Below are 27211 nucleotides of genomic sequence, written 5' to 3'. Positions count from 1 at the left end.
GAAAGTACCATTGAAAGTTGATAGGGCAGACATTCAAATTAGACGTCAAAGTTATAGTCACCAAAAGTGTTTGTGGTGCCCGAGAGTACCCTGCATGGGTCTGAATAAGTGCTCGCATCCCCAAAGGTCAGCACCCGTTGACGTTTATTATCTCTATAACTGCTGCAGTCATCCAAGTAATGTTTGAGCAATCAAAGGAACCCTAACTGATTTAATGACCCATTTGACGTTTCACTTTACCGGCCGTGTGTACTAAGACTTGCACGGCTTAATCTTTGAGACAAGACTGACAGGATGACTCAGGTAGACCCCCACAACATGGCGGTGTAGCTGGCCAAGCAGTGAGGCGCAGTCCTCTAGTGATGGAGGAGACCCAAGCACACCCGTGTGGACCCATTGGGAGGCCGCGAAGCCGTGAGAGCCGAGGCACCGCTCAGGAGTGTTCTGCTGGAGTTGTGTATATGAATGTCTAAGCTGTTACCCCAGGGGGCTAGTTACCATATCTGTTTCTACTCAGCTCTTCAGGACAACAGACCACCACACAGCCTCAGACTGAACTAACCGTCGGCTACATACACAGTGGCTCCAAGAACGTGTCTCCTTTTCAAGACAAGCCATGATAGATAGACTTGAACCAAGTTACACAGTAATAAACACACATTAGCCCATGAACATTTCTATTAGTTTGGCACTGAAAACAAAACATTTCCTAACATTTGTTAACAGAAAACAGACTTGTTTTCAATTGATTGCTGCTAAGGTTGATGGCTCAATCCTGACGCACTTTTGAAGATCAGACCGCTCAAACTATATTTGACGAGACTCCTCGTTGTTCATTTACATTTTCCTGTTGTCTCTCTCGTATGACGCGCTCAGACTTTTTGAAGTTAATCTGGATGAAAACACTGACACCATGTTTATGATAGTAACAGTCAGAGCCCCATCCTTAGCCATAGGGTGGTAACTTTCCCCGACTGTTACATGTGTGTCTTATGCATTGCATTGCACTTTAATCAACTGTCAAGACTGCAACAAGCAAGGCCAACATAGCCACTCCTTATTCAAACTCATATAACTTTGCCTGGGCTTGTTGAGTTATGCAATAGCCATTTCTGATTGATGGCATCATTGTATCTTAAGAGGTCTTACCAGACGTTCAATTCTTTGTTTACCCTGGAATTTAGCTATGTAAAGAGTTAAACTGTTAAATCTAGTTACATTTTTCATTAATGGAGGCCAAGCCTCTCCCATTGTTACAATATTTACTGTTTTACTCTTAAAAGTCATAGATCAAGTTGTCTTACCCACTGTACCAAAACAGCCAGCAACTTGTTGTTCCAGTTTAAAATTCAATTTTTTTAAATGTATTTTTGTCATTTTTGGTCTAATTTCTCTTGACTGTTTACTGATCCTAAGCATTGAGACAGGGGAGTTATAGTTTACTAGCCGTAGTATAGATTAGAGCTCTCTATAGATATGATGTATTAGCTGCTTGTCCTGTTTTAGTGCTACCATTTAGGGAGTTATCACTCTTCCTCCTCACACTCTACTGTCTGTGTTGACTCCATCCCCTCACTCTGGTCTATTTTGGGTCCGTAACCCGTCAGGCATTCTAAGCAGCCACCCAAGCCGCGTAGGCTATGCCAGGTGGAGAACGCTGCATCGTGGATGTTTGTGGCGAGGAATTGCACCAGGGTCACTCAAAATGAATGGTCCCTCAGTGTTTCCCCTGTATGCATTTAGCAGAAACACACCGCCGCTGCTAAATCGAAGCCGCCACCGCAACAAAATAAATATATTTATAGATAGTGCCTTCGGAATGTATTCAGACCCCTTTACTTTACAGCCATATTCAAAAATTGATTAAATTTGATTGAAATTGAAATATGTGTATATAATATATATATACACACACACACACACACACACAGTGGGGCAAAAAAGTATGTAGTCAGCCAACAATTGTGCAAGTTCTCCCACTTAAAAAGATGAGAGAGGCCTGTAATTTTCATCATAGGTACACTTCAACTATGATAGACAAAATGAGAAGGGAAAAAAATCCAGAAAATCACATTGTAGGATTTTTAATTAATTTATTTGCAAATTATGGTGGAAAATAAGTATAGGTGCCTTTTTGCAAACTCATAGTGGGCTGTCATGTGCCTTTTTACTGAGGAGTGGCTTCTTTCTTGCCACTCTACCATAAAGGCCTGATTAGTGGAGTGCTGCAGAGATGGTTGTCCTTCTGGAAGGTTCTCCCATCGCCACAGAGTAACTCAAGAGCTCTGTCAGAGTGACCATCGGGTTCTTGTTCACCTCCCTGACCAAGGCCCTTCTCCCCTAATTGCTCAGTTTGGCCAGGCGTCCAGCTCTAGGAAGAGTCTTTGTGGTTCCAAACTTCTTCCTTTTAAGAATGATGGAAGCCACTGTGTTCTTGGGGACCTTCAATGCTGCAGAAATGTCTTGGTACCCTTCCCCAGATCTGTGCCTCGACACAATCCTGTCTCTGAGCTCTACGAACAATTCCTTCGACCTCATGGCTTGGTTTTTGCTCTGGCGTGCACTGTCAACTGAGGGACCTAATATAGACAGGTGTGTGCCTTTTCAAAATCATGTCCAATCAATATAATTTACCACAAGAGGACTCCAATCAAGTTGTAGAAACATCTCACGGATGATCAATGCAAACAGGATGCAACTGAGCTCAATTTCGAGTCTCACAGCGAAGGGTCTGAATACTTATGTATATTTTTTTGTTTGTTTTTAATACATTTCGAAAAAACTTTTCGCTTTGTCATCATGCAGTATTGTGTGTAGATTGCTGAGGAAATTGTTTTATTTAATCCAATTTAGATAAAGGCTGTAACGTAAAAAGTCAAGGGGTCTGAATACTTTCCGTTGGCACTGTATATTTATTTTATTTATAATGTAGATGTGTGCCCCCGGAAAACCCTATTCCCTGCCCCGCTAACTCTGCCACCACTGCTGAAAGAAATCCTAGGGGAAACACTGGTACTTGCATTTTGTAGTACATTCCAAATAGTCCAGCTGTTTGTTTACCTACACCTGAGTTTAGTTCCATTCCGTTTTGGCTGGAGGAGCACAAAATGGCAACCGTCTTTCTTTGACCGCTTCCTCTGGGTTCAGTCTCATTGGCAGGTTAATGGCGTCTCATAAAAACCTGATACGGTGCAATCACGTTAGGTGGGTCCGGTGTAGACTCAACATGCCTGTTAGAGTGGTATGTTGCGTCTCTCTGACTCCCTCGCTCACTGGCAGAGCACTGAGACATCCGATATAGCTGCTCACTTAGTTCGGTCATGTTTCACTCACACAAAGACTGTAATTTTATTCCGATCTCCAAACTAAACTTGCGTACAGCTTAGTATACAGTGATGTGTTCGCTAGGCAGGCAAGACGAAATACTGGTGCACTTTCAGCGGGCGAACGGTGTGGAACTTTGCAGATAGAAATGTCATGGATAGAGTTGATGTGATGTAAACGCAACACGTAAAGTGTTGGTCCCATGTTTCACGAGCTGAAATAAAGTATCCCCAGAATGTTCCATGTGCACATGAAGCTTATTTCTCTAAAATGTTGTGCTCCAATGTGTTTACATCCCTGTTAGTGAGCATTTCACCTTTGCCAAGATAATTCATCCACCTGACAGGTGTGGTATCTCAAGAAGCTGATTAAACATGATCATTACGCAGGTGCACTTTGCGCTGGGGACAATAAAATGTGCAGTTTTGTCACACGACACAATGCCACAGATGTCTCAAGTTTTGAGGGAGCGTGGAATTGACATGCTGACTGCAGGAATGTCCACCAGAGCGGTTGCAGTACATCCAACAGGCCTCTCAACCACAGACCAGGTGTAACCACGCCAGCCCAGGACCTCCAAATCTGGCTTCTTCACCTGTGGGATCATCTGAGACCAGCCACCCGGACAGCTGATGAAACTGAGAAGCATTTCTGTCTGTAATAAAACCCTTTTGTGGGGAAAAACTCATTCTGATTAGCTGTGCCCATACCCAGTCATGTGAAATCCATAGATTCGGGCCTGATATTCATTTCAATTGACTGATTTCCGTATATGAACTGTAACTCGTTGAAATTGTTGCATATTTTTTTTCAGTATACATGCCAGAGAGGCATGAATGTCCTTCGTACTGTATTTCTATCTAAACGTTCCACAATGTTGTGGTCTGTTGAGGGGGAGATGGACTGTTATGACCCACCTGCGAGCTATTTGTTTAGTCTGATAGTCTGCCTCGGTTGAAGCTAACAGCTGAGCTATGTGAGGACTCTGAATGACTCCAGGGGGAATAGATGTCACAGCCTCCCCAGGCGGTCTGGAATACCCCCTCTAACCACTAGGCCTAATGCTTGCTGGGTGGCTTGTCGAGCACTTAGCTTAAATGTTTACACCCACCACATAATTGAGAATGTGGTCTAATGGCTCAGTGTGGTTGGTGGTGAATGGTAGATGTTGCATTTGTGTAGTCTAAATACCTACTTAAAATACCATTGTCTACCTTTTCACCATATAGCCTTATTGTATGCCTCATTCAGACCCCTTCCCTTTTTCCAGTTTTTGATTGATTTAAATTACTTTTTTTTTTACCTCATGACAAATCAAAACAGGTTTTTAGTTTTTTTTTGCAAATTTATAAAAAATAATAAACAGAAATACCTTAGTTGCATATGTCTTCAGACCCTTTGCTATGGGATGTGAAATTGAGGTCAGGTGCATCCTGTTTCAATTGATCATCCTTAAGATGTTTCTACAACTTGATTGGAGTCCACTTGTGGTAAATTATATTGATTGGGCATGATTTTGAAAGGCACACACCTGTCTATATAAGGTCCCTCATTTGACAGTGCATGTCAGAGCAAAAACCAAGCCATAAGGTCGAAGGCATAGATCTGGGGAAGGGTTCCAAAACATTTCTGCAGCATTGAAGGTCCCCAAGAACACAGTGGCCTCCATCATTCTTAAATGGAAGAAGTTTGGAACCACAAAGACTCTCCCTAGAGCTGGCTGCCAGGCCAAACTGAGCAATCAGAGGAGAATGGGCTTGGTCAGGGAGGTGGCCAAGAACCCAATGGTCACACTGACAGAGCTCCAGAAGCACAACCATCTCTGCAGCAGTCCTCCAATCAGGCCTTTATGGTAGAGTGGCCAGGTGGAAGCCACTCCTCAGTAAAAGGCACTTGACAGCCCTTCGGAGTTTGCCAAAAGGCATCTAAAGGACTCTCAGACCTTCAGAAACAAGATTCTCTGGTCTGATGAGACCAATATTGAACTCTTTGGCCTGAATGCCAAGCATCATGTCTGGAGGAACCCTTGCACCATCCCTATAGTGCGGAATGGTGGGTGTAGCATCATGCTGTGGGGATGTTTTTCAGCGGCAGGTACTGGGAGACTAGTCAGGATCGAGGGAAAGATGAACAGAGCAAAGCACAGAGAGATCCTTGATGGAAACCGGCTCCAGAGCACTCAGGACCTCAGACTGAGGAAAAGGTTCACCTTCCAACATTACAATGACCCTAAGCACACAGCCAAGACGACACAGGGTTGGCTTTGGGACAAGTCTATGAATATCCATGAATGGTCCAGTCAGAGCCCGGACTTGAACCCTCTAGAGAGACCTGAAAATAACTGCGCAGCGACACTCCCCATCCAACCTGAAACCTGTTTTTGCTTTGTCATGTGTTATTTTTGGGTAGATTAATGAGAAGATAATTTTTTTTTAAATGAATTTTAGAATAAGGCTGTAACGTAACAAAATATGGAAAAAGTCACGGGGTATAAATAGTTTCTGAATGCACTGTATGTTACAAGTCTAAATAGTTACAGAATACTGACCTATTTCTTCTGTTACAAGTCTAAATAGTTACAGAATACTGACCTATTTCTTCCGTTTAGCTCCTTGTGGAGCAATGGGCCTCCCAGGTCTAAATGATGGTTCTGGGTCTTTAGGCCAGCCGGGCTGAGGGCCCCTTAGTCCCCAAAGAGGTCCTGAGCTCTGGTGGCCTGACAGGGGCAGCCTGGGAAAAATGTGTTCCCTTGTCGAGGAGGGTAAGTGCCGGCTGAGTGGTCCATTATAAGTTGACTGTGTGTGTGGTCCTAGTATTGAAATATGTATTTCAAACAAGATTAGGCAGATTTGAAGTAGCTGGCTGTGATGTTTTGCAGTCCCTTTCAAATACATGATGTATTTCATTTGTGTGCTCCTGTTTAGTACATTTAGTCCACCACATCCCAAGTCATTGCTTTCATCAAAACATTTAGTCTACCACATCCCAAGTCATTGCTTTCATCAAAACATTTAGTCTACCACATCCCAAGTCATTGCTTTCATCAAAACATTTAGTCCACCAGTGGTTATTTATACTGGTCTTCACTTGATGTACTTGTCCTGTTGACCAGCCCATAGACCCTGTCCTGTTGACCAGCCCATAGACCCTGTCCTGTTGACCAGCCCATAGACCCTGTCCTGTTGACCAGCCCATAGACCCTGTCCTGTTGACCAGCCCATAGACCCTGTCCTGTTGACCAGCCCATAGACCCTGTCCTGTTGACCAGCCCATAGACCCTGTCCTGTTGACCAGCCCATAGACCCTGTCCTGTTGACCAGCCCATAGACCCTGTCCTGTTGACCAGCCCATAGACCCTGTCCTGTTGACCAGCCCATAGACCCTGTCCTGTTGACCAGCCCATAGACCCTGTCCTGTTGACCAGCCCATAGACCCTGTCCTGTTGACCAGCCCATAAGACCCTGTCCTGTTGACCAGCCCACCCTGTCCTGTTGACCAGCCCATAGACCCTGACCAGCCCATAGACCCTGTCCTGTTGACCAGCCCATAGACCCTGTCCTGTTGACCAGCCCATAGACCCTGTCCTGTTGACCCCAGCCCATAGACCCTGTCCTGTTGACCAGCCCATAGACCCTGTCCTGTTGACCAGCCCATAGACCCTGTCCTGTTGACCAGCCCATAGACCCTGTCCTGTTGACCAGCCCATAGACCCTGTCCTGTTGACCAGCCCATAGACCCTGTCCTGTTGAGCCCATAGACCCTGTCCTGTTGACCAGCCCATAGACCCCTGTTGACCAGCCCATAGACCCTGTCCTGTTGACCAGCCCATAGACCCTGTCCTGTTGACCAGCCCATAGACCCTGTCCTGTTGACCAGCCCATAGACCCTGACCCTCCTGTTGACCAGCCCATAGACCCTGTAGACCCTGTTGACCAGCCCATAGACCCTGTCCTGTTGACCAGCCCATAGACCCTGTCCTGTTGACCAGCCCATAGACCCTGTCCTGTTGACCAGCCCATAGACCCTGTCCTGTTGAGACCCTGTCCTGTTGACCAGCCCATAAGACCCTGACCAGCCCATAAGACCCTCCTGTTGACCAGCCCATAGACCCTGTCCTGTTGACCAGCCCATAGACCCTGTCCTGTTGACCAGCCCATATAGACCCTGTCCTGTTGACCAGCCCATAGACCCTGTCCTGTTGACCAGCCCATAGACCCTGTCCTGTTGACCAGCCCATAGACCCTGTCCTGTTGAGCCCATAGACCAGCCCATAGACCAGCCCATAGACCCTGTCCTGTTGACCAGCCCATAGACCCTGTCCTGTTGACCAGCCCATAGACCCTGTCCTGTTGACTAGCCCATAGACCCTGTCCTGTTGACTAGCCCATAGACCCTGTCCTGTTGACCAGCCCATGTATGAGAGGAGCCAGGAGAGATAAAGGACTAAATCTGTGTGTTCTCAGTAACAGCTGGTTCCATGTAGCTCGCGCACACACACACACACACACACACACACTGTCGGTGTAAAGACACTTATCACTCTTAACTGTGTTCTCAGTCAGACAAGGATTGATTAGAACTTGTATTTTGAGTCTGGTCAACACTGGAATGTTGCAAATGGTTTCTGTTCTGGAACTTTCTGTGCTAGAACTATTTTAGTTACAGAGAAATGTTGTCAATCAAAGATGCAAAGATGGGGAGAGTTCTCAAAGAACTGTGTAAAGTTATTGATGACAAGGAAGTTCATGTCATTTTCACTAGGTTACAAGGAGACACCAACATACAAACACGCCCTAGCTCTCTCTGCCTGTCATTTCCATGGCTAAGTGAAAGGTTATATGAGGATTTGCATGCCACCAGGAATCCAGGCTCTCATCCCGGGGAGAAACATTTCCTCAACGTTCTTATCATACCAAACAAACATTACCTCAACGTTCATATCATACCAAACAAACATTACCTCAACGTTCATATCATACCAAACAAACATTACCTCAACGTTCATATCATACCAAACAAACATTACCTCAACGTTCATATCATACCAAACAAACATTACCTCAACGTTTCTTCATACGCCTAAACAGTATAGTTACTCTAATCCCCTTGTGTGTGTTTTCCCTCTGATCTTGTGATTCCATAGCCTTTAACTTTGACCTGAGCTTCAACATAAGAAATGCTGGCTTGGCTTTGAATTCTTCAGCATCCTTTTTAATTTAATCAAAATAAATCTGATTGTTTTCGACACCGCTATAACCTGCCTGGACTTGAAGAAAATGTATCTGAAAGTAGTGATTATGGTTTGTTTTTTTGCAGTTGCTTCAGAGTCAATGTTTTTATATATTGACCCGTTATTTAATCAGATAAGTCGTGGAATGATTGGTTGATGACGCCATTCTCCACATAAATATGACAGTTTTCAGGCCTTAGACGTTTCCATCCATTGATCTTTGTGTGAGTGAATTTAAACCACTTGGTCTGTAGCTGCTGCCTGTAGCTGCTGCCTGTAGCTGCTGCCTGTAGCTGCTGCCTGTAGCTGCTGCCTGTAGCTGCTGCCTGTAGCTGCTGCCTGTAGCTGCTGCCTGTAGCTGCTGCCTGTAGCTGCTGCCTGAACGACATGTCGGCTAATTCCCTTCCCACCACTATGTGCTTATTGAAGTGGGAAAGTTCTGGAAGGATTTTCAGTTCTAAGCTGCAACATGTGTGGCGGATGTTGGATGTCCGAACTTCGCTCTTGTCAAACATCTCGTGTTTGTTCATTCTAGACTTAGTTAGATACAGTAGGGTGAAGGAGACCTATTGGGAGAACCCAAAATCTCTCCTTCTTCCTCTAGTTATCCCCCCCTCTCGTTCTCTCTTTGTATCTCCCTTTCGTGTAAAGTCTCTACATTTTCTCCCTGTGGGAAGAATGAGTGTTGGGTGTGTGTTGCTCTTTGCTCGGACACATCCGCGTGGGCTCTGCTTATTTACATAAGCATCCTTCCTTTTGTGTGTGTGTGTGTGTGTGTGTGTGTGTGTGTTATGCAATCGATTTGCCAATTTCCAGAGACTGTTTTCATTTGAAATGTTGGTGTGATCCAGATATGCAGCAAGGACATTAACAGTGTGTGTGTGTTTCTCATAAAATACTATGGAATAATTCATTTCTGAAGATATCAAGTGAGTCCGTCGTCATGGAGATGTTTTCCTGAATACAGAGTTGTCTCTTGTCTTCTTTGGAGGGAAAGTCATGGCATTCTGATGGTTTCACTCAGCCTGACACCGCTGGTTAGGGCCGTGGACATGTCGCCTGCAGCTCTGTCTGTCTGGTCTGGTCTGGTCTTGTCTTACACTATTCCTCTGATGTTTAAGTAGCGTTAGCGTAGGCCGAAGATGCAGTTGCTGTAATATTTAACTATTGTTGTTGATCATAAGTCACAGTCTTACTGTGTTGATCCTCCTGTATTTATTCTGTATTTGTCCACATGCTGGAGTTCATGACCTCTGTGTGCTGGGTTTGGGTTCAGAGGTCAGATATCTAAGGTAGCTCCCTTGTTAGAAGTGTGTGTGTCATCGGTATAGTTATCCTGAGTGACCTGTGTGTGTGTGGGCGCATGCATGTGTGCATAAAATTAGCAGTCGTGCATGGATAATGGCCTTTGTAATCTCTCTATTTACACGGGACTAGCTGGTCAGTAGCCCTGTGTATCGGCATGTCACATCTTATAATCTATTTACACGGGACTAGCTGGTCAGTAGCCCTGTGTATCGGCATGTCACATCTTATAATCTATTTACACGGGACTAGCTGGTCAGCAGCCCTGTGTATCGGCATGTCACACATTGTAATCTATTTACACGGGACTAGCTGGTCAGCAGCCCTGTGTATCGGCATGTCACATCTTATAATCTATTTACACGGGACTAGCTGGTCAGCAGCCCTGTGTATCGGTATGTCACATCTTATAATCTATTTACACGGGACTAGCTGGTCAGCAGCCCTGTGTATCCCGGTATGTCACATCTTATAATCTATTTACACGGGACTAGCTGGTCAGCAGCCCTGTGTATCGGCATGTCACACATTGTAATCTATTTACACGGGACTAGCTGGTCAGCAGCCCTGTGTATCGGTATGTCACATCTTATAATCTATTTACATGGGACTAGCTGGTCAGCAGCCCTGTGTATCGGTATGTCACATCTTATAATCTATTTACATGGGACTAGCTGGTCAGCAGCCCTGTGTATCGGTATGTCACATCTTATAATCTATTTACACGGGACTAGCTGGTCAGCAGCCCTGTGTATCGGCATGTCACATCTTATAATCTATTTACACGGGACTAGCTGGTCAGCAGCCCTGTGTATCGGCATGTCACATTGTAATTGTCTGCTGTACTTTCCTTTCCCTCCAGAACCTGGCGCTACTTTTCTGCTGCAGCAAATAAGGGTGGGAGACTTTGGCTGCTAAGCAACAGCAAATTCTGATTTGGCTTGGTGGGAAAAGTTCCCTCCCACTTGGGGGGGGGGCAGCAGAAATCTGACCAGGTTACCTGCTCACACACACACACACACACACACACACACACATGCATTCCTCTCCAACAGTGTCAACAGAACTGAACTCTCCCCTCCCACTCTAAGTTAGACCTTGAACATGCCTGGCTGTGTGTGCTTTAGGAGGAGGCGTGTGTATGTGTGGGTGCGCACTGTAAGTGTGTGTCGTGGAGAGAGTTAAGGAGAGCTGCTGCTGCTGGCATGAGGTGCTCATGGTAAGGGGGGAAAACACATTCCATGGCTGCCTTACACACACACACACACACACACTACTCGTCCCCGTCTCTCTTTCTCTGAGAAGCTTTGGGGTTAGTTACTGCAGTACTGCTCAGCTTCAGAGCTGAATGGGAGGGGTGGTTCTCCCTCTCTCTCTGAACCTCGTCAGTCTGAGTAGAACACTGATAGTATCGGACACAGCGGGGACAACTCTCCCTCCACATTAACTGTGCAGCAGCGTGTGTGTGTGTTCGTGTGTGTGGTAGCGCTAAAGGGAGAGGGCTAAGTGTGTTCCAGGAAAAAGGAGGAGCAGCACCATTCTGGCTGTGTTTTCTCTCAGTGTACAGAGGGGCTGGATGTCTGGGTAAGTCCTGGCTGGAGCAGCAGTACTTTGTATGATGGAGTTTGTGTGTGTGTGAAGGGGATGTAGATAACATGTAAAGATAACTTTGCCTTGACTCTGGGGCATGTTTCAGCCTGGGTATTTGAATAGTATGTTTGAACTGAAACAAGTTGGTCAGTATGTTATTACTAACTGAAACAAGTTGGTCAGTATGTTATTACTAACTGAAACAAGTTGGTCAGTATGTTATTGCTATTTGACATTTCCATAATTACCTATGTTCCAGTACATTTGACATTTTAGTCATTTAGCAGACACTCCTATCCAGTGCCTTGCTCAAGGGCACATTGACAGATGTTTCACCCAGTCATCTTGGGGATTTGAACTAGGGATCTTTCGGCTACTGGCATGCTCTTAAATGCTCTTAACCGCTAGGCTACCTGACGCCAGTACTGTTGTTGTATTTAGCTATACTGTAGTAAGCTATCACTTAATATTTACTCTCTTGTACATAAGAATAATGTGCTTAATTAGCATGTCACCATAAGACTGACTATCAGTTGCTTTTAACAGACTGACTGAGCATCAGTTGTTTTAACAGACTGACTGAGCATCAGTTGTTTTAACAGACTGACTGAGCATCAGTTGTTTTAACAGACTGACTGAGCAACTGAGTTGTTTTTAATCAACCTGCCTAGGGGCATGGATTCCATCAGCATGTTTGGTGAATTGTATAAAGTTGTGGTCTGGTCCATATATTAACTATGAGCTCTGTACTGTAGTGATCTGCTCTGTAGGTATCTGGTTTGGCAGCTATCCAGCACCTCTCTCTGACGTTATTAAGAGACTAGATTGATTGTGCGTGTGTGTGGGGCCGGGACACGCGTCACTGTTACACAGCACAAGGCCAAATACACCGGGTCAACACACTTGTTAATGATGTCGCCAGGGGAAAACAGTGTGACGTGCACACACACACCCCTTAACAGTCAGATAGTGTCGCATTCACACACACACCTCTTAAAACGGTGTTAGATTTCACACACACACACGCACACACAGCCTGTAGTTGCATTTGTTTCTTTCCGATCCCACAGATACAGCGGTGTTTGTATTCTGTTAGGGCACCATTCTCCTGAAACGTCTCGTCCTTGGTCTGTGAGTGACTAAGCACGCTGCTCATTCCTATGGCAACCATTTTTGTTCCGACCGCGTTCTCAGCTAGACCGGGGTGCTGTCCGGGGAATCTAAAGACACAGGATTATGAAGTATCTGACTGCTACATTCCTTGGTGCCGTCTGACTTCCTGATTAGACAGAGCCTGTTGATACCATGTAGATAGAATCTTAAGTATCTAATCATTTTATTGTTACCACAGTCCTAGGTCAGGCAAGATCTATAGCTGTGAGATGCATTAACGATGAATTGACATGATTACCGGCATGTCAGTAATTAACAAGCTCAGGGTGAGTTTTATTTCAGGCAGGCAGTGGAGCTGCAGAGGGGGGGTGTCAATGCAGGGCTTCGAGGTACGGTCTGATATCAGTAGTCATGGTGTCATACAGCAGAAACCAAAGGCCTGACCAAGATGTTTTCTCATGAAGATAAGGTGTGTATTTCAGATAGATCTGCTGTACTGTGCTCTTCTCGGCAAGTAATCAATGCACGTTGGGTCATTTTTGTTCAATTTGTTTAAATTATGGGACAGACAGTGTTTTATATGTAACATTTCTAGATAGATCTGCTGTAACATTGACTAAATCAGCTGGAAAGATAAATGCTGACAACTAGATGGTGTCCTACAGGTACCAAAGGCACAAAGATGTTTTCCATGAAGATAAGGTGTGTACATAGATCTGAGAGGGGGTATCAATGCAGTGCTTGAAGTATGGTGTCATACAGCAGAAACCAAAGGCCTGACCAAGATGTTTTCCCATGAAGATAAGGTGTGTATTTCAGATCTGCTGTACTGTGCTCTTCTCGGCAAGTAATCAACACGTTGGGTCATTTTTGTTCCGTTTCTGATTTGTTTAAATTATGGGACAGTACAGGTGTTGTGACCAAGCATATGTAACGATTTCTAAGACCGTTGTGAAGTCTGGTAACATTGACGTAAATCAGCCTACAGGAAAGATAAATGCTGACAACTATTGATTGTCCCCATGCACCTTTACTAGGAACATTGACATCTATGGAAAGTCTAAGCTGAAAAATATGAATGGCTTATCCATGAAGTGGTTTAAATCAGAGAACTGACCATGTGTTGTAATTTAAAATATGAATGGCTTATCCATGAAGTGGTTTAAATCAGAGAACGGACCATGTGTTGTAATTTAAAATATGAATGGCTTATCCATGAAGTGGTTTAAATCAGAGAACGGACCATGTGTTGTAATTTAAAATATGAATGGCTTATCCATGAAGTGGTTTAAATCAGAGAACGGACCATGTGTTGTAATTTAAAATATGAATGGCTTATCCATGAAGTGGTTTTAAATCAGAGAACGGACCATGTGTTGTAATTTAAAAAAATATGAATGGCTTATCCATGAAGTGGTTTAAATCAGAGAACGGACCATGTGTTGTAATTTAAAATTAAAATGAAGTGGTTTAAATGAGAACGGACCATGTGTTGTAATTTAAAATATGAATTTATCCATGAAGTGGTTTAAATCAGAGAACGGACCATGTGTTGTAATTTAAAATATGAATGGCTTATCCATGAAGTGGTTTAAATCAGAGAACGGACCATGTGTTGTAATTTAAAATATGAATGGCTTATCCATGAAGTGGTTTAAATCAGAGAACGGACCATGTGTTGTAATTTAAAATATGAATGGCTTATCCATGAAGTGGTTTAAATCAGAGAACGGACCATGTGTTGTAATTTAAAATATGAATGGCTTATCCATGAAGTGGTTTAAATCAGAGAACGGACCATGTGTTGTAATTTAAAATATGAATGGCTTATCCATGAAGTGGTTTAAATCAGAGAACGGACCATGTGTTGTAATTTAAAATATGAATGGCTTATCCATGAAGTGGTTTAAATCAGAGAACGGACCATGTGTTGTAATTTAAAATATGAATGAATACCCCAATACAAAGGGACTGTAGCATTAAAATAGCTTCCATGAGAGAGTCTTAGGTTGTTGTAATTCCCATGAAGTGGTTTAAATCAGGCATAACGACGAGTTGTACTGTAAATACTTATCCATGAAGTGAGAACGGACATGGCTGGAACTGACCAGTGAATGGACGGGGATTTATAGAGAACCAGTGGTAAGGGAGGGGTTTTCTGTTGAGTCTGGGAGAGAGTGTTGTAATAGGTTTTCTGTTGAGTCTGTGGAGAGGGATAACGAGAGAGAGGCAGGTTTTCTGGGAGAGGAACGAGAGAGAGGTTTTCTGTTGAGAGGGATAGTAGTAACAGGTTTTCTGGTGAGTCTGTGGAGAGGGATAGCAGAGAAAGAACATTTTCAACCTCCACTTTTCTGTGAACAGCTGTTTTCTGTGGAAGCCCTGAACTGAGAGAGACTGCACTTTTCTGATGGTTAGTGCAAGTGGGGACGCTGTGGAACAAGCTTTAGGGCTGGTACTTATCTCCAGTCAGATTTTCTGTGACAGTGAGAGGTAATGAAAGCAAGGTTTCTTTAGCCTTAGAGGCATAACAAGTGAGGCATTTTCTGACAACATAATGACCTGGTAAAATGAGGAAACAGGTTTTCTGTGGACATAATCTTCCTGGAATGAGAGGCAGGTTTTCTGTTGAGTCTGTGGAGAGGGATAACGAGAGAGAGAGGCAGGTTTTCTGTTGAGTCTGTGGAGAGGGATAACAAGAGAGAGAGGCAGGTTTTCTGTTGAGTCTGTGGAGAGGGATAACGAGAGAAAGAGGCAGGTTTTCTGTTGAGTCTGTGGAGAGGCATAACGAGAGAGAGGCAGGTTTTCTGTGGAGAGGCATAATAACGAGAGAGAGGCAGGTTTTCTGTGGAGAGGCATTTTCTGTGGAAGGCATAACGAGAGAGAGGCAGGTTTTCTGTGGAGAGGCATAATGAGAGAGAGGCAGGTTTTCTGTGGAGGGCATAACGAGAGAGAGGCAGGTTTTCTGTGGAGGCTGAGAGAGAGGCAGGTTTTCTGTGGAGAGGCATAACATAACGAGAGAGAGGCAGGTTTTCTGTGGAGAGGCATTTTCTGTGGAAGGCATAATGAGAGAGAGGCAGGTTTTCTGTGGAGAGGCATAACGAGAGAGAGGCAGGTTTTCTGTGGAGAGGCATAATGAGAGAGAGGCAGGTTTTCTGTGGAGAGGCATAACGAGAGAGAGGCAGGTTTTCTGTGGAGAGGCATAACGAGAGAGAGAGGCAGGTTTTCTGTGGAGAGGCATAACGAGAGAGAGGCAGGTTTTCTGTGGAGAGGCATAACGAGAGAGAGGCAGGTTTTCTGTGGAGAGGCATAACGAGAGAGAGGGCAGGTTTTCTGTGGAGAGGCATAACGAGAGAGAGAGGCAGGTTCATAGAGGTTTTGATATGTTTCTGTATTTGTTTACTAATGATTTACTTTCACCTCTTTATTTTGTTTTTCATTCCATGATCTTCAAAGGACGTTATGCAATAGTTAAGCTTAGATGCTGAAGTAACTGCCAAAGTTTGAGTCTTGGCTCCAACAGGAAGTGATGTTGTTGTTTGGTCTGATTGCGTATTGTCCAGGAGCCTTGGGAGGTAGGCTGTATCATATAATTTGGACCTATGCTGTGTAACTTTAGCCTGTGTTACACAAAAAAATAAAAGAGTATATTTTTCACCCCTTTTTTCTCCCCTATTTCGTGGTATCCAACTGGTTGTAGTTACAGTCTTGTCTCATCGCTGCAACTCCCGTACGGGCTCAGGAGAGGCGAAGGTCGAGAGCCATGCGTCCTCTGAAACACAACCCAACCAAGCCGCACTGCTTCTTGACACAATGCCCATCCAACCCGGAAGCCAGCCGCACCAATGTGTTGGAGGAAACACCGTACACCTGGTGACCGTGTCAGCGTGCACTGCGCCCGGCCCGCCACAGGAGTCGCTAGTGCGCGATGAGACAAGGATATCCCTGCCTGCCAAACCCTCCCTAACCCGGACGATGCTGGGACAATGTGCGCCGCCCCGTGGGTCTCCCAGTCGCGGCCGGCTGTGACAGAGCCTGGACTCGAACCCAGAATCTCTAGTGGCACAGCTAGCACTGCGCCATTCAGGAGGCTTGTTATAGTCTATTATTTATCTGTAACTTTAGCCTGTGTTATAGTCTATTATTGATGGAGGTCAATTGACCAGTCGTTGGTATAGCCATTGATTAAATCTGTGTGTGGAGCATTAAGATCGTCAAGTGTGCTGGAGTTGGTTTTCAATGTACTCCGTTATTGCCATTTGACCAATAGTCAAATTAAACTAATCACGTTAAAGGTTACTTCCTGGTTAGTGAAATCTTGCTCCACTGTAATACCAGTTGTGGATAAAGTGTCAAATTTACATGATTACACTGCAGCAGCCAGGCAGGAAGACCGTGTGTGACCCACAGTCTCATCTCTCTCTGGGTATCTTAGTTCCTTGTTCCAGGCCGAGATGGAGAGAGAGAGACTTGCACCAACATGATCTAATGGGTAGTTTTTAAAACCCTCACTCTCAATCCCTTAACAAACATCATCACTGTCCATCTAGTGTGTGTGTGTGTGTGTGTGTGTGTGCGGCAACTCAGTCTGTTTTTGATACCCAATCTCCTATTGACACTTAAAGATGACCTTTTAGCTTGTTGCTGATGCTACCTCCGCTAAGTCTGTCATGTTGATGCTACCTCCGCTAAGTCTGTCGTGTTGATGCTACCTCCGCTAAGTCTGTCGTGTTGATGCTACCTCCTAAGTCTGTCAATGCTACCTCTGCTAAGTCTGTCGTGTTGATGCTACCTCCGCTAAGTCTGTCATGTTGATGCTACCTCCGCTAAGTCTGTCGTGTTGATGCTACCTCCGCTAAGTCTGTCTATGTTGATGCTACCTCCGCTAAGTCTGTCGTGTTGATGCTAAGTCTGTCTCTACCTCCGCTAAGTCTGTCATGTTGATGCTACCTCCGCTAAGTCTGTCGTGTTGATGCTACCTCCGCTAAGTCTGTCATGTTGATGCTACCTCCGCTAAGTCTGTCATGCTACCTGATGCTATGCTACCTCCGCTAAGTCTGTCGTGTTGATGCTACCTCTGCTAAGTCTGTCGTGTTGATGCTACCTCTGCTAAGTCTGTCGTGTTGATGCTACCTCCGCTAAGTCTGTCGTGTTGATGCTACCTCTGCTAAGTCTGTCGTGTTGATGCTACCTCTGCTAAGTCTGTCGTGTTGATGCTACCTCTGCTAAGTCTGTCGTGTTGATGCTACCTCTGCTAAGTCTGTCGTGTTGATGCTACCTCCGCTAAGTCTGTCATGTTGATGCTACCTCTGCTAAGTCTGTCGTGTTGATGCTACCTCTGCTAAGTCTGTCATGTTGATGCTACCTCCGCTAAGTCTGTCATGTTGATGCTACCTCCGCTAAGTCTGTCATGTTGATGCTACCTCTGCTAAGTCTGTCGTGTTGATGCTACCTCTGCTAAGTCTGTCATGTTGATGCTACCTCCGCTAAGTCTGTCGTGTTGATGCTACCTCCGCTAAGTCTGTCGTGTTGATGCTACCTCTGCTAAGTCTGTCGTGTTGTCTCAATCTAAAGTTGGCTTGCGTACCTTTCTAGTTTTCTTCCCTCGTTAGGTTATGAGTTCTAGGCTAATAGTTCAGTGGGGCCTTTTTAAACCTCAATCTCTCAACTTCCCCTCCACCTCTCCATCCCCTCCCTCTCTTTATAGTACTCGACAGGCCTGCACTAAAGCGTGCCAGGGTCTCTCTCCCCCCTCCACCTCTCCATCCCCTCCCTCTCTTTATAGTACTCGACAGGCCTGCACTAAAGCGTGCCAGGGTCTCTCTCCCCCCTCCAACAATCGCCAGGCGTGTACATTTACCCATAACCCCCTGGGGGACAAAGACCTAAGAGCATAACATGAACAGACACCAACTCTTAGATGTGGGGAGGGCAGCTCTGACTGAAGCCCAGAATGTCAGTCAGAGTCCCACATGGAACACTATTCCCTAAGTGCACTACTTTTGACCGGGACTCATAGGGTTACCAATAGGACTCTAGTCAAAAGTAGTGCACTATATAGGGAATAGGGTACTGTTTGGGACTTGGACTCCGTTCAAGAGCCTTTTGACCAAACGTGCCACTCGCTGTGTCCTTAATTCAAATGATCATGTATAGGCCCGTGTGTAGAGATGGATGTCATTGGAGTGTGGGTGTCTCTCTTACTAAATGGAGTTGATCCAGTGATATGTGAGGACCTATAGGATTGTACATTGTAGAGGGCTGTAGTCTCTTTCTAAGCGGGCCACTCTACTTGAACTAGGTGGGTCTTTCACACTCTGGTGCCAACTCTAACTGTGCACTTTTAGTGTGGTTGGGATGGTAGTCTGTTAAGTATGCTTGCTCAAGTTCATACTCCCCAGAGGCCTCATTTATAAATGGTGTGTGTGCACAAAATATGCCCCAAAACATGCATACACCAAGTAGGCATTTATAAAAACTGAACTTGACGGTGAGATTGTGTTTATCCTCCCGTAAACTTTAGACCATGCTTACGCACAGTTTGTAGCGGTTAAAGTTTTATATTGCAAATACACAGAAGTAACCTAGTAGCCTTGTACATGAATATACCATGACTTATTCATAACAAAAAACAGGTAGCTAAATATAATAACGATGCAATTAATGGCTGTTAGGGAGATGAAAGAGAATCGATTTATTTTATCTTTGCATTCTGAAATACTGTGAAATCTGTCATTTCCATGACCATTGCAGTATAAATTCCTCATCTTTTCTGACTGTGATGGTTTCAATACTCGCGAAGTAGCCTATAGGCCAACAACAAGTTAGGATAGGCTACCATTAGTTTCTTTTAATTGGACTCACATCACAGTAGTAAATAGAAAAGCTACCGGTATGTTTAAGTATTTTGCCCAATGCTAGCCAATCCGAAGTGCTAGAACAGATGGTTCACCTTTCCATTGACCTTTGTCGACTCCGTCTGAATAGCCTACTGTGACGTAAAATTCATCGAGTAGCCTAGGCATTTCATTTACAAACACAATACATATATCATAACCATTGCAGAATAAATTCCTCACCTTTTCTGACCATGAAGTAGCCTTACAACAAATTACCATGCGCATCTCTAATTGAATTGGGCCTATTAGATATTCTAATTGAATTGGGCCTATTAGATATTCTAATTGAATTGGGCCTATTAGATATTCTAATTGAATTGGGCCTATTAGATATTCTAATTGAATTGGGCCTATTAGATATTCTAATTGAATTGGGCCTATTAGATATTCTAATTGAATTGGGCCTATTAGATATTCTAATTGAATTGGGCCTATTAGATATTCTAATTGAATTGGGCCTATTAGATATTCTAATTGAATTGGGCCTATTAGATATTCTAATTGAATTGGGCCTATTAGATATTCTAATTGAATGTTTTTGCTCCATTCATCCGAAAGGGAGCGCGGTTTATAACATACAGTTGAACAGACAGTTGATCTTTTGCATTGAAGTGTGTAGACTACCACTGTAAGTAGGCCTACTGTAGTTTAAAAAAATCTGAGTAAATCCAATATTTCAGAATTCGTGAGCAGTGCAGCATATTTAGTTTCTGAGAAAGTAAATGCAAAACATTTATTGATTTCAAACGATCTGTTTCCAGGTCAAAAATAATTAGCTTTTTTTTCTGTTTTAGAAACGGTCAGGAGGCCTACAGCAAATGTCTTGGCCTAATTCCAATCCTTCCAAAGTTATACAGCAAATGTCTTGGCCTAATTCCAATCCTTCCAAAGTATACAGCAAAAAGGCTGTTATTGTCACCATACAAGGTGAATGATGGGCATTATTCCGGCGGAGTTTAAATGCTCGTTCACACTTGTACAGTTTTACGACAGGTCTGTTTTATAACGGGAAACATGCGTAAATATTTCTGTTTTTTTTTATTGCATTTTTGTATATTTTTTACAATTGTCTTAAACCACCACCGCATTTCAAAACTGTCAAACAAGTCAGTTGGATGGATAGTTGGTTTGGCTGGCTAGCTAATTAGCAGCTGGCTAGCTGGATGTTTTGAGTTCAAGGTTGAGCGGAGAAGCCTGAAGCAAGAGCCAAGAGAGGACACCTGAGATGACAGAGGACGAGCGCAGATGCTCGGGAGTACTACAAGGTTACTTTGGACAATTGTCGACGTACGGTGAGCATAGCTACCCGGCTACAGAGACCAGTCATCATTGCTCCGGGTCCAGACCTGTCTGACCCGGTCCCTGACCAAGGCTCCTGAGTCTTTTACCTGGCTGTGACCGACTGATGCTCCCCTCCCTCCACACATGTCACATGATTCATTTGTTTACTTAATTATTGTTTATTTATTCACATCAGCTCTTAGCTGACAATGTTGTACACCTTGACGATAAACTAAACCTTAATGTAGCATTCATGAAGCCTTCAAAACACTTGTCATAGGAAACACACAATTCTCTTGACATTACACCTCAGCTCTAACAACCCTTTAACACCCCCAGTATGGCAGAGCTGTACAATGCTACAGTGGTACCTCCCTCCCTCTCAGGTGACCTGTTCTGTATTGAGGTAAATAGCAAAGGGCAGTGGCTCTATTTTGGACTCTGTCTCAGGTGTACCAGCTCACCTGTCAGCTAGCGTTCCCACAACTGCAGAGGGCTAATGCATGTTTGATAAGGCCAGTGTGATACACACACACACATTCAGGTCTGCAGTCGCCCGCCCAGCCCTAACTCATGCATTAGCAATGAGACAGGGTCACACTCCATGGCACGGGGATGAGTCTCCACAACATCAGTAACACAACTCAGAACAGCAGAGGGAAGAGTCCCCACAGCACCAGTAATACAACTCAGAACAGCAGAGGGAAGAGTCCCCACAGCACCAGTAATACAACTCAGAACAGCAGAGGGAAGAGTCCCCACAGCACCAGTAATACAACTCAGAACAGCAGAGGGAAGAGTCCCCACAGCACCAGTAATACAACTCAGAACAGCAGAGGGAAGAGTCCCCACAGCACCAGTAATACAACTCAGAACAGCAGAGGGAAGAGTCCCCACAGCACCAGTAATACAACTCAGAACAGCAGAGGGAAGAGTCCCCACAGCACCAGTAATACAGAACAGCAGAGGGAAGAGTCCCCACAGCACCAGTAATACAACTCAGAACAGCAGAGGGAAGAGTCCCCACAGCACCAGTAATACAACTCAGAACAGCAGAGGGAAGAGTCCCCACAGCACCAGTAATACAACTCAGAACAGCAGAGGGAAGAGTCCCCACAGCACCAGTAATACAACTCAGAACAGCAGAGGGAAGAGTCTCCACAACATCAGTAATCACAACTCAGAACAGCAGAGGGAAGAGTCCCCACAGCACCAGTAATACAACTCAGAACAGCAAAGGGAAGAGGATGCATGGTTAGACATGATCACTGACTGGATAACAATGCAGTGACTGCAGTCTTCACTTACTGCTACCTGCGTCCCACACATCAGATTAACCGTGATGGCATGACATCAAAGTGATGGCCTTTAGAATAACCTATTAGCCTGCTGAATGAAGTGGTTAATGCCATCACTGTGCATTTGAATGGCTTTCCGAATCTCATTTATTCAACCTATATTCATCCAGGCAAGTCAGTTAAAGATGCGCTATGCAGAAATCGCTCCGCCATTTCCTGGTTGCTAAAATTCCCAAATTTGCCTAATTTCAATTTATGTGACAAATAAATGAAGTGTAATGTAGATTATCTGTACCATCTAAACCGCTGTGAAATAGATTTTCTATAACCAAAAATATTGTATTTTCAGCTGTTTTGAAGCTGCTGTACAGAAGTAAAAGACTAAATTTAAATCTGGGAAGCATAGACATGGCGCACATAGATCACGTCTACCGCTTCTTAGACTTTGATGCGAATGACCGATCTATAAATGGCATTTCTATGTGAATTTGGCCAGGCCACCCAAAATGTTTTACATATTGCAGCTTTAAGAACTTACCATGACAACCTGACAAGTATTGGGTTGGTTGATGATTTTTGAGTGTGCAGTAGGTTGTTGTTGGAGTGGATAGGGGTAGCGTTTTATCGAGAACACGCTAGGTAAAGCAGTACTATCGGTTACTCTCACTGTTGTCTAGGTGTAGTAGTGAGCTCAGAGTCTCTATGGGCTTTCTATTGTCACCGGGCCATTCATTGGTGAAGCACTGTCCTGGATATGAAAATTAAACTGATCCTTATTATAGCCCCTCTCTTTCTCACTCTGACCCAGATTAACACACACACACACTGACAGGCAGGTGGGAGTCTTTGAGCCTGTATACCACAAGCTATCTATCTTAGTTTGTGGATATGGAGCTGCAGATTGTTCCTTGTTTAGACCAAGGTCTCGCATCGTGTTCCCAGAGGACTGCTAGGTAAATGGAGGTTCCTCTCTCTCTCTCTCTCTCTCTCTCTCTCTCTCTCTCTGGATCTTTCCCTCTCTCTCTGGATCTTTCCCTCTCTCTCTGGATCTTTCTCTCTCTCTCTGGATCTTTCCCTCTCTCTCTGGATCTTTCTCTCTCTCTCTGGATCTTTCCCTCTCTCTCTGGATCTTTCTCTCTGGATCTTTCTCTCTCTCTCTGGATCTTTCCCTCTCAGGAACCCGCTGCATATCTGTTGTTTACTTGGAAAAAGCAAAGTGACTCCATCTGGTGTTTTCAGTATCTCAGCAAGCGAACACTTTCCCCTTCATCGTTATCATGTGCACAAGATCTGGGGTGTGTTCATTCAACAAGTGTTTCTTATTGGACAAGTTCAGGCCGTCCTGCCATGTTTCAGTCCGCCTTCTGATGTTTGGTGCCTAATGAATGCCACCCTGATCTTTTCTGTTTCTCCACTTAATTCAGTTTAGTCTCTGCATTCACCCTCGTACTGTAGAGTTGTGGGCCTCTGGCTCGTCCCAAACGGCACTATAGCAGTCCTCCAGTACCCTAAACAGCACACATTTTAGTTGTAGTCCTCCAGTACCCTAAACAGCACACATTTTAGTTGTAGTCCTCCAGTACCCTAAACAGCACACATTTTAGTTGTAGTCCTCCAGTACCCTAAACAGCACACATTTTAGTTGTAGTCCTCCAGTACCCTAAACAGCACACATTTTAGTTGTAGTCCTCCAGTACCCTAAACAGCACACATTTTAGTTGTAGTCCTCCAGTACCCCAAACAGCACACATTTTAGTTGTAGTCCTCCAGTACCCCAAACAGCACACATTTTAGTTGTAGTCCTCCAGTACCCTAAACAGCACACATTTTAGTTGTAGTCCTCCAGTACCCCAAACAGCACACATTTTAGTTGTAGTCCTCCAGTACCCTAAACAGCACACATTTTAGTTGTAGTCCTCCAGTACCCTAAACAGCACACATTTTAGTTGTAGTCCTCCAGTACCCCAAACAGCACACATTTTAGTTGTAGTCCTCCAGTACCCTAAACAGCACACATTTTAGTTGTAGTCCTCCAGTACCCCAAACAGCACACATTTTAGTTGTAGTCCTCCAGTACCCCAAACAGCACACATTTTAGTTGTAGTCCTCCAGTACCCTAAACAGCACACATTTTAGTTGTAGTCCTCCAGTACCCCAAACAGCACACATTTTAGTTGTAGTCCTCCAGTACCCTAAACAGCACACATTATAGTTGTAGTCCTCCAGTACCCTAAACAGCACACATTTTAGTTGTAGTCCTCCAGTACCCTAAACAGCACACATTATAGTTGTAGTCCTCCAGTACCCCAAACAGCACACATTTGTAGTCCTCCAGACAAACTCACCTGATTCAACTCATTTTGAGGGCTGGATGATTAGTTGACAAGTTGAATCAGATGTGGTTGGACGGTGCTACAGCAGAAATGTGTCCTGTTGAGGGGACTGGAGTAGGGAAACACTCCCCTACACCACTACCTTTGACCAGAGCCCTATGGGGCCTGCTCAAAAGTAGTGCACTAAAAGGGGAATAGGGTGCCATTGGGATGCACTCTACTGTAGGTCTATGGCCTTTCTAACATTGCTTAAACTTCAACAGAGCTATTGTTTGTAGCATTTCAATACTACAGAGACCAACTTGTGTCTTTATTTTCCCTTGGTTATGAGTATCAAAGCCAGTTTCATTAATTACGGACAATATTTCATCCTAAGATGGTTGACCTCATTGGTTTAAATGGCAACAGATTCTTAACGCCATATTAATGACTTTTAGTGGAAACTAGGACGGATTTCTGCGTATTGTAATGCCACCTACTGTATGAACGGCAGGGTATCAGTTGTTTGAAAATCCTTCCAAGAGAAAAAGTTTTTGAATTTGGGATTCAAGCATTACATGAGTTTCCACATCATAACTAATTAGGTTATGTTGGTACACTGTGTGCTTTTGTTGAAATGTTTTGTGTTGTGGTGCATTTCTTTGTGGTGTAATATCCAGTTGAATCACTTCCTATGGTTGACCAACAGAGGGCAGCAGAGGTCTCGCAGTCTCTGTCTGTTTCTCTGTCTTTCTGTCTGTTTCTCTGTCTTTCTGTCTGTTTCTCTGTCTTTCTGTCTCTGTTTTATGATACTGTTATGTTAATATCGTAGACACTGTCAAATAAAGTATTTTCAACATAATAACTGTGATATTGATGCCTGTGTTTCCTTGTTGTTGTGTTTTCCAGAGGTTTGCAGAGGAGGAGCCCTGAAGAGTATGGACTCCACTCCAGTGACTGAACTAAAGGGTCAGTTGAAGGGGCCTTAGAATGGGACCACTCTTCACTTCCTCACTTGTCCAAAAGTGCACTTCAATATCTACCTCTCAGTGACTCCTAGGCCTATAGGGACTGCTGACTACTTATCACTGGTATTGTGCTGATCTGAGTCAGCTTTAATCAATGAAACACCTTGCTCAGTAGACGTCTGCCTACATAGGTAAACAGTTGTAAGCATGGAGTTCTCCGTGGTTTGACCTTGTTTTGAGGTCTTTAGCAGTTAGCGACATCAGCTTTCCCCACGCACTCCCGGAGACCAGAGATGAGTGTGTCTCAGCCCGGGGAACACGTCCCCGTCGGGGGCATGAATGGCTCCGGAATGAGGCTCCCCCTCCTCCTCACCGGTGACCAAAATGGAAATGCTTTCCCTGTCTCCTCTTCCTCCTCCTCTTCCTCCCCAGACTCCCTGCAGAGTCTGAGCAGCCTGGACGTCGACATGGAATGTGTGATGTCGACCCAAATCAAAATGGCCGCTATCTCACCAGCTGGGGAACTGCCTCAGACTGAGTTCTCTGAATCCAACGACAACTCGGTGTCCGTCTACCTGGACGCTGATGAGGACTCCTGGAACGACAACCTGACCCTCGCCATGAGCATTGCTGGGATACGGGAGCATAGCAACGGTAGCCAAGGCGATCTCCATGACAACGTTAGCAGTGTGGCGAGCAACAGCAGTGGGAGAAGGGACTCTTCCCCGGACTCGGCGGCCACGGAGATCCCAGGTGATGAGGGTGATGTTGAAGATGATGAGGAAGGGTTTTTTCTCTCGGTGAGCTCAGACATGGTGATGAGGAGAATCAGCCTGATCGACTCGGAGCAGCTCCCCAGCAGCGGGGTGTCCATCCTGGAGGACTCGGACACGGCCTCCCCCTCCACCACGGCTCCCATCCAGGCTCCAATCTCCGCCCCATTGCCTGACCTCTGTAAGGGCCTTGAGGGGAGGAAGAGTCCTCATGCTGGGACCATCACCATGGAACTCCAGAACCTCCAGACTGGGGCTAGCAGCTCACCGGGTCTGCCCGATAGAGAGGCACTTCAGGTGGGGGTGGATCTGCCCGAGGAGGCCTGCACTCTGGATGTTCTCCCCATGGTGGAGGCAGTGGACACCGAGCCTATTGTGGCACTAGAGGTTATTCTCAGTGAGACTATAGTGTCTCCAGATTCAGAAGGCTTCACTGTAGTCCCCCAGACCTCCACCTCAGTACAAGTCTCCAAGGGTGTGGATTTGGCAGTGTCCCCCTTTACCGTTCCCCAGTCTCCAAACAAAGGGTCCAAAGGTGCGAGCCCCGCCTTCCGCAAGACCAAGGAACACCCGTCTGCAACTCGGGTCAAACCGAACGCCGCCATCGCCAAGACAGGGGTCACCACATCATCCAAACCTGGTAGGACCGACGTCAAGAGGTTCCCCAAACCCGACCTGAAGAATGTCAAGTCTAAGGTCATGTCCAGGCCCACCTCTACAACCAGAACAGCCAATCAGACGCAGGGAAAAACTGCTCCGGCCAATGAAAAGAAAGCCCCAGACGGAGTCAAAAGGCAAAGGTCGTCTTTGGGTCAAACTAAAGTAGCTTCGCTGAAGCCGAGCCCCAAACCCAGACCCAATCAAAACACAGAGCCCAGAGTCTCTAGCCAATCTGAGAAGAGGAGGAAGGGCACTTTAGTCAATGGCATTTGCTCCACCTCCAGCAGCTCTCTGGGTTCAGAGTTGGCTGTGGATGGGCACCGTTGGACGCCTGAAGAGGGTCTCCTAAATGGACAAGAGGGTACTACAGGAGTGTGCACTACAGGAGTGTGCACTACAGAGGGAGCAGGGGGTGAGACACCTGTAGAACAAAGGAGAAGCAATGGCACAGTAAGTAGCCC

General features: G+C 45.0%; 1 protein-coding gene across 4 annotated transcripts in view; it reads left to right on the top strand.

The window, feature by feature from the left end:
• The window catches only part of LOC112261261 (nascent polypeptide-associated complex subunit alpha, muscle-specific form), a 44030-nt gene that overhangs the window by 4412 nt on the left and 12407 nt on the right, over positions 1-27211 (top strand). Inside the window, exons 1-2 of one of the 4 annotated variants that reach the window (XM_024436512.2) lie at positions 10969-11078; positions 25259-27200. In XM_024436512.2, the coding sequence (XP_024292280.2) occupies positions 25611-27200 (1590 nt within the window). In that variant the 5' untranslated portion in view covers positions 10969-11078; positions 25259-25610. The other 3 variants (XM_042317061.1, XM_024436513.2, XM_024436511.2) reach the window with 3 other exon arrangements.

This window comes from Oncorhynchus tshawytscha, unplaced genomic scaffold (assembly GCF_018296145.1).
Source record: "Oncorhynchus tshawytscha isolate Ot180627B unplaced genomic scaffold, Otsh_v2.0 Un_contig_210_pilon_pilon, whole genome shotgun sequence".
Taxonomy (NCBI): Eukaryota; Metazoa; Chordata; class Actinopteri; order Salmoniformes; family Salmonidae; genus Oncorhynchus; species Oncorhynchus tshawytscha.
Note: the sequence above shows the minus strand (reverse complement) of the source record. Positions and strands in the feature narration are given on the sequence as shown.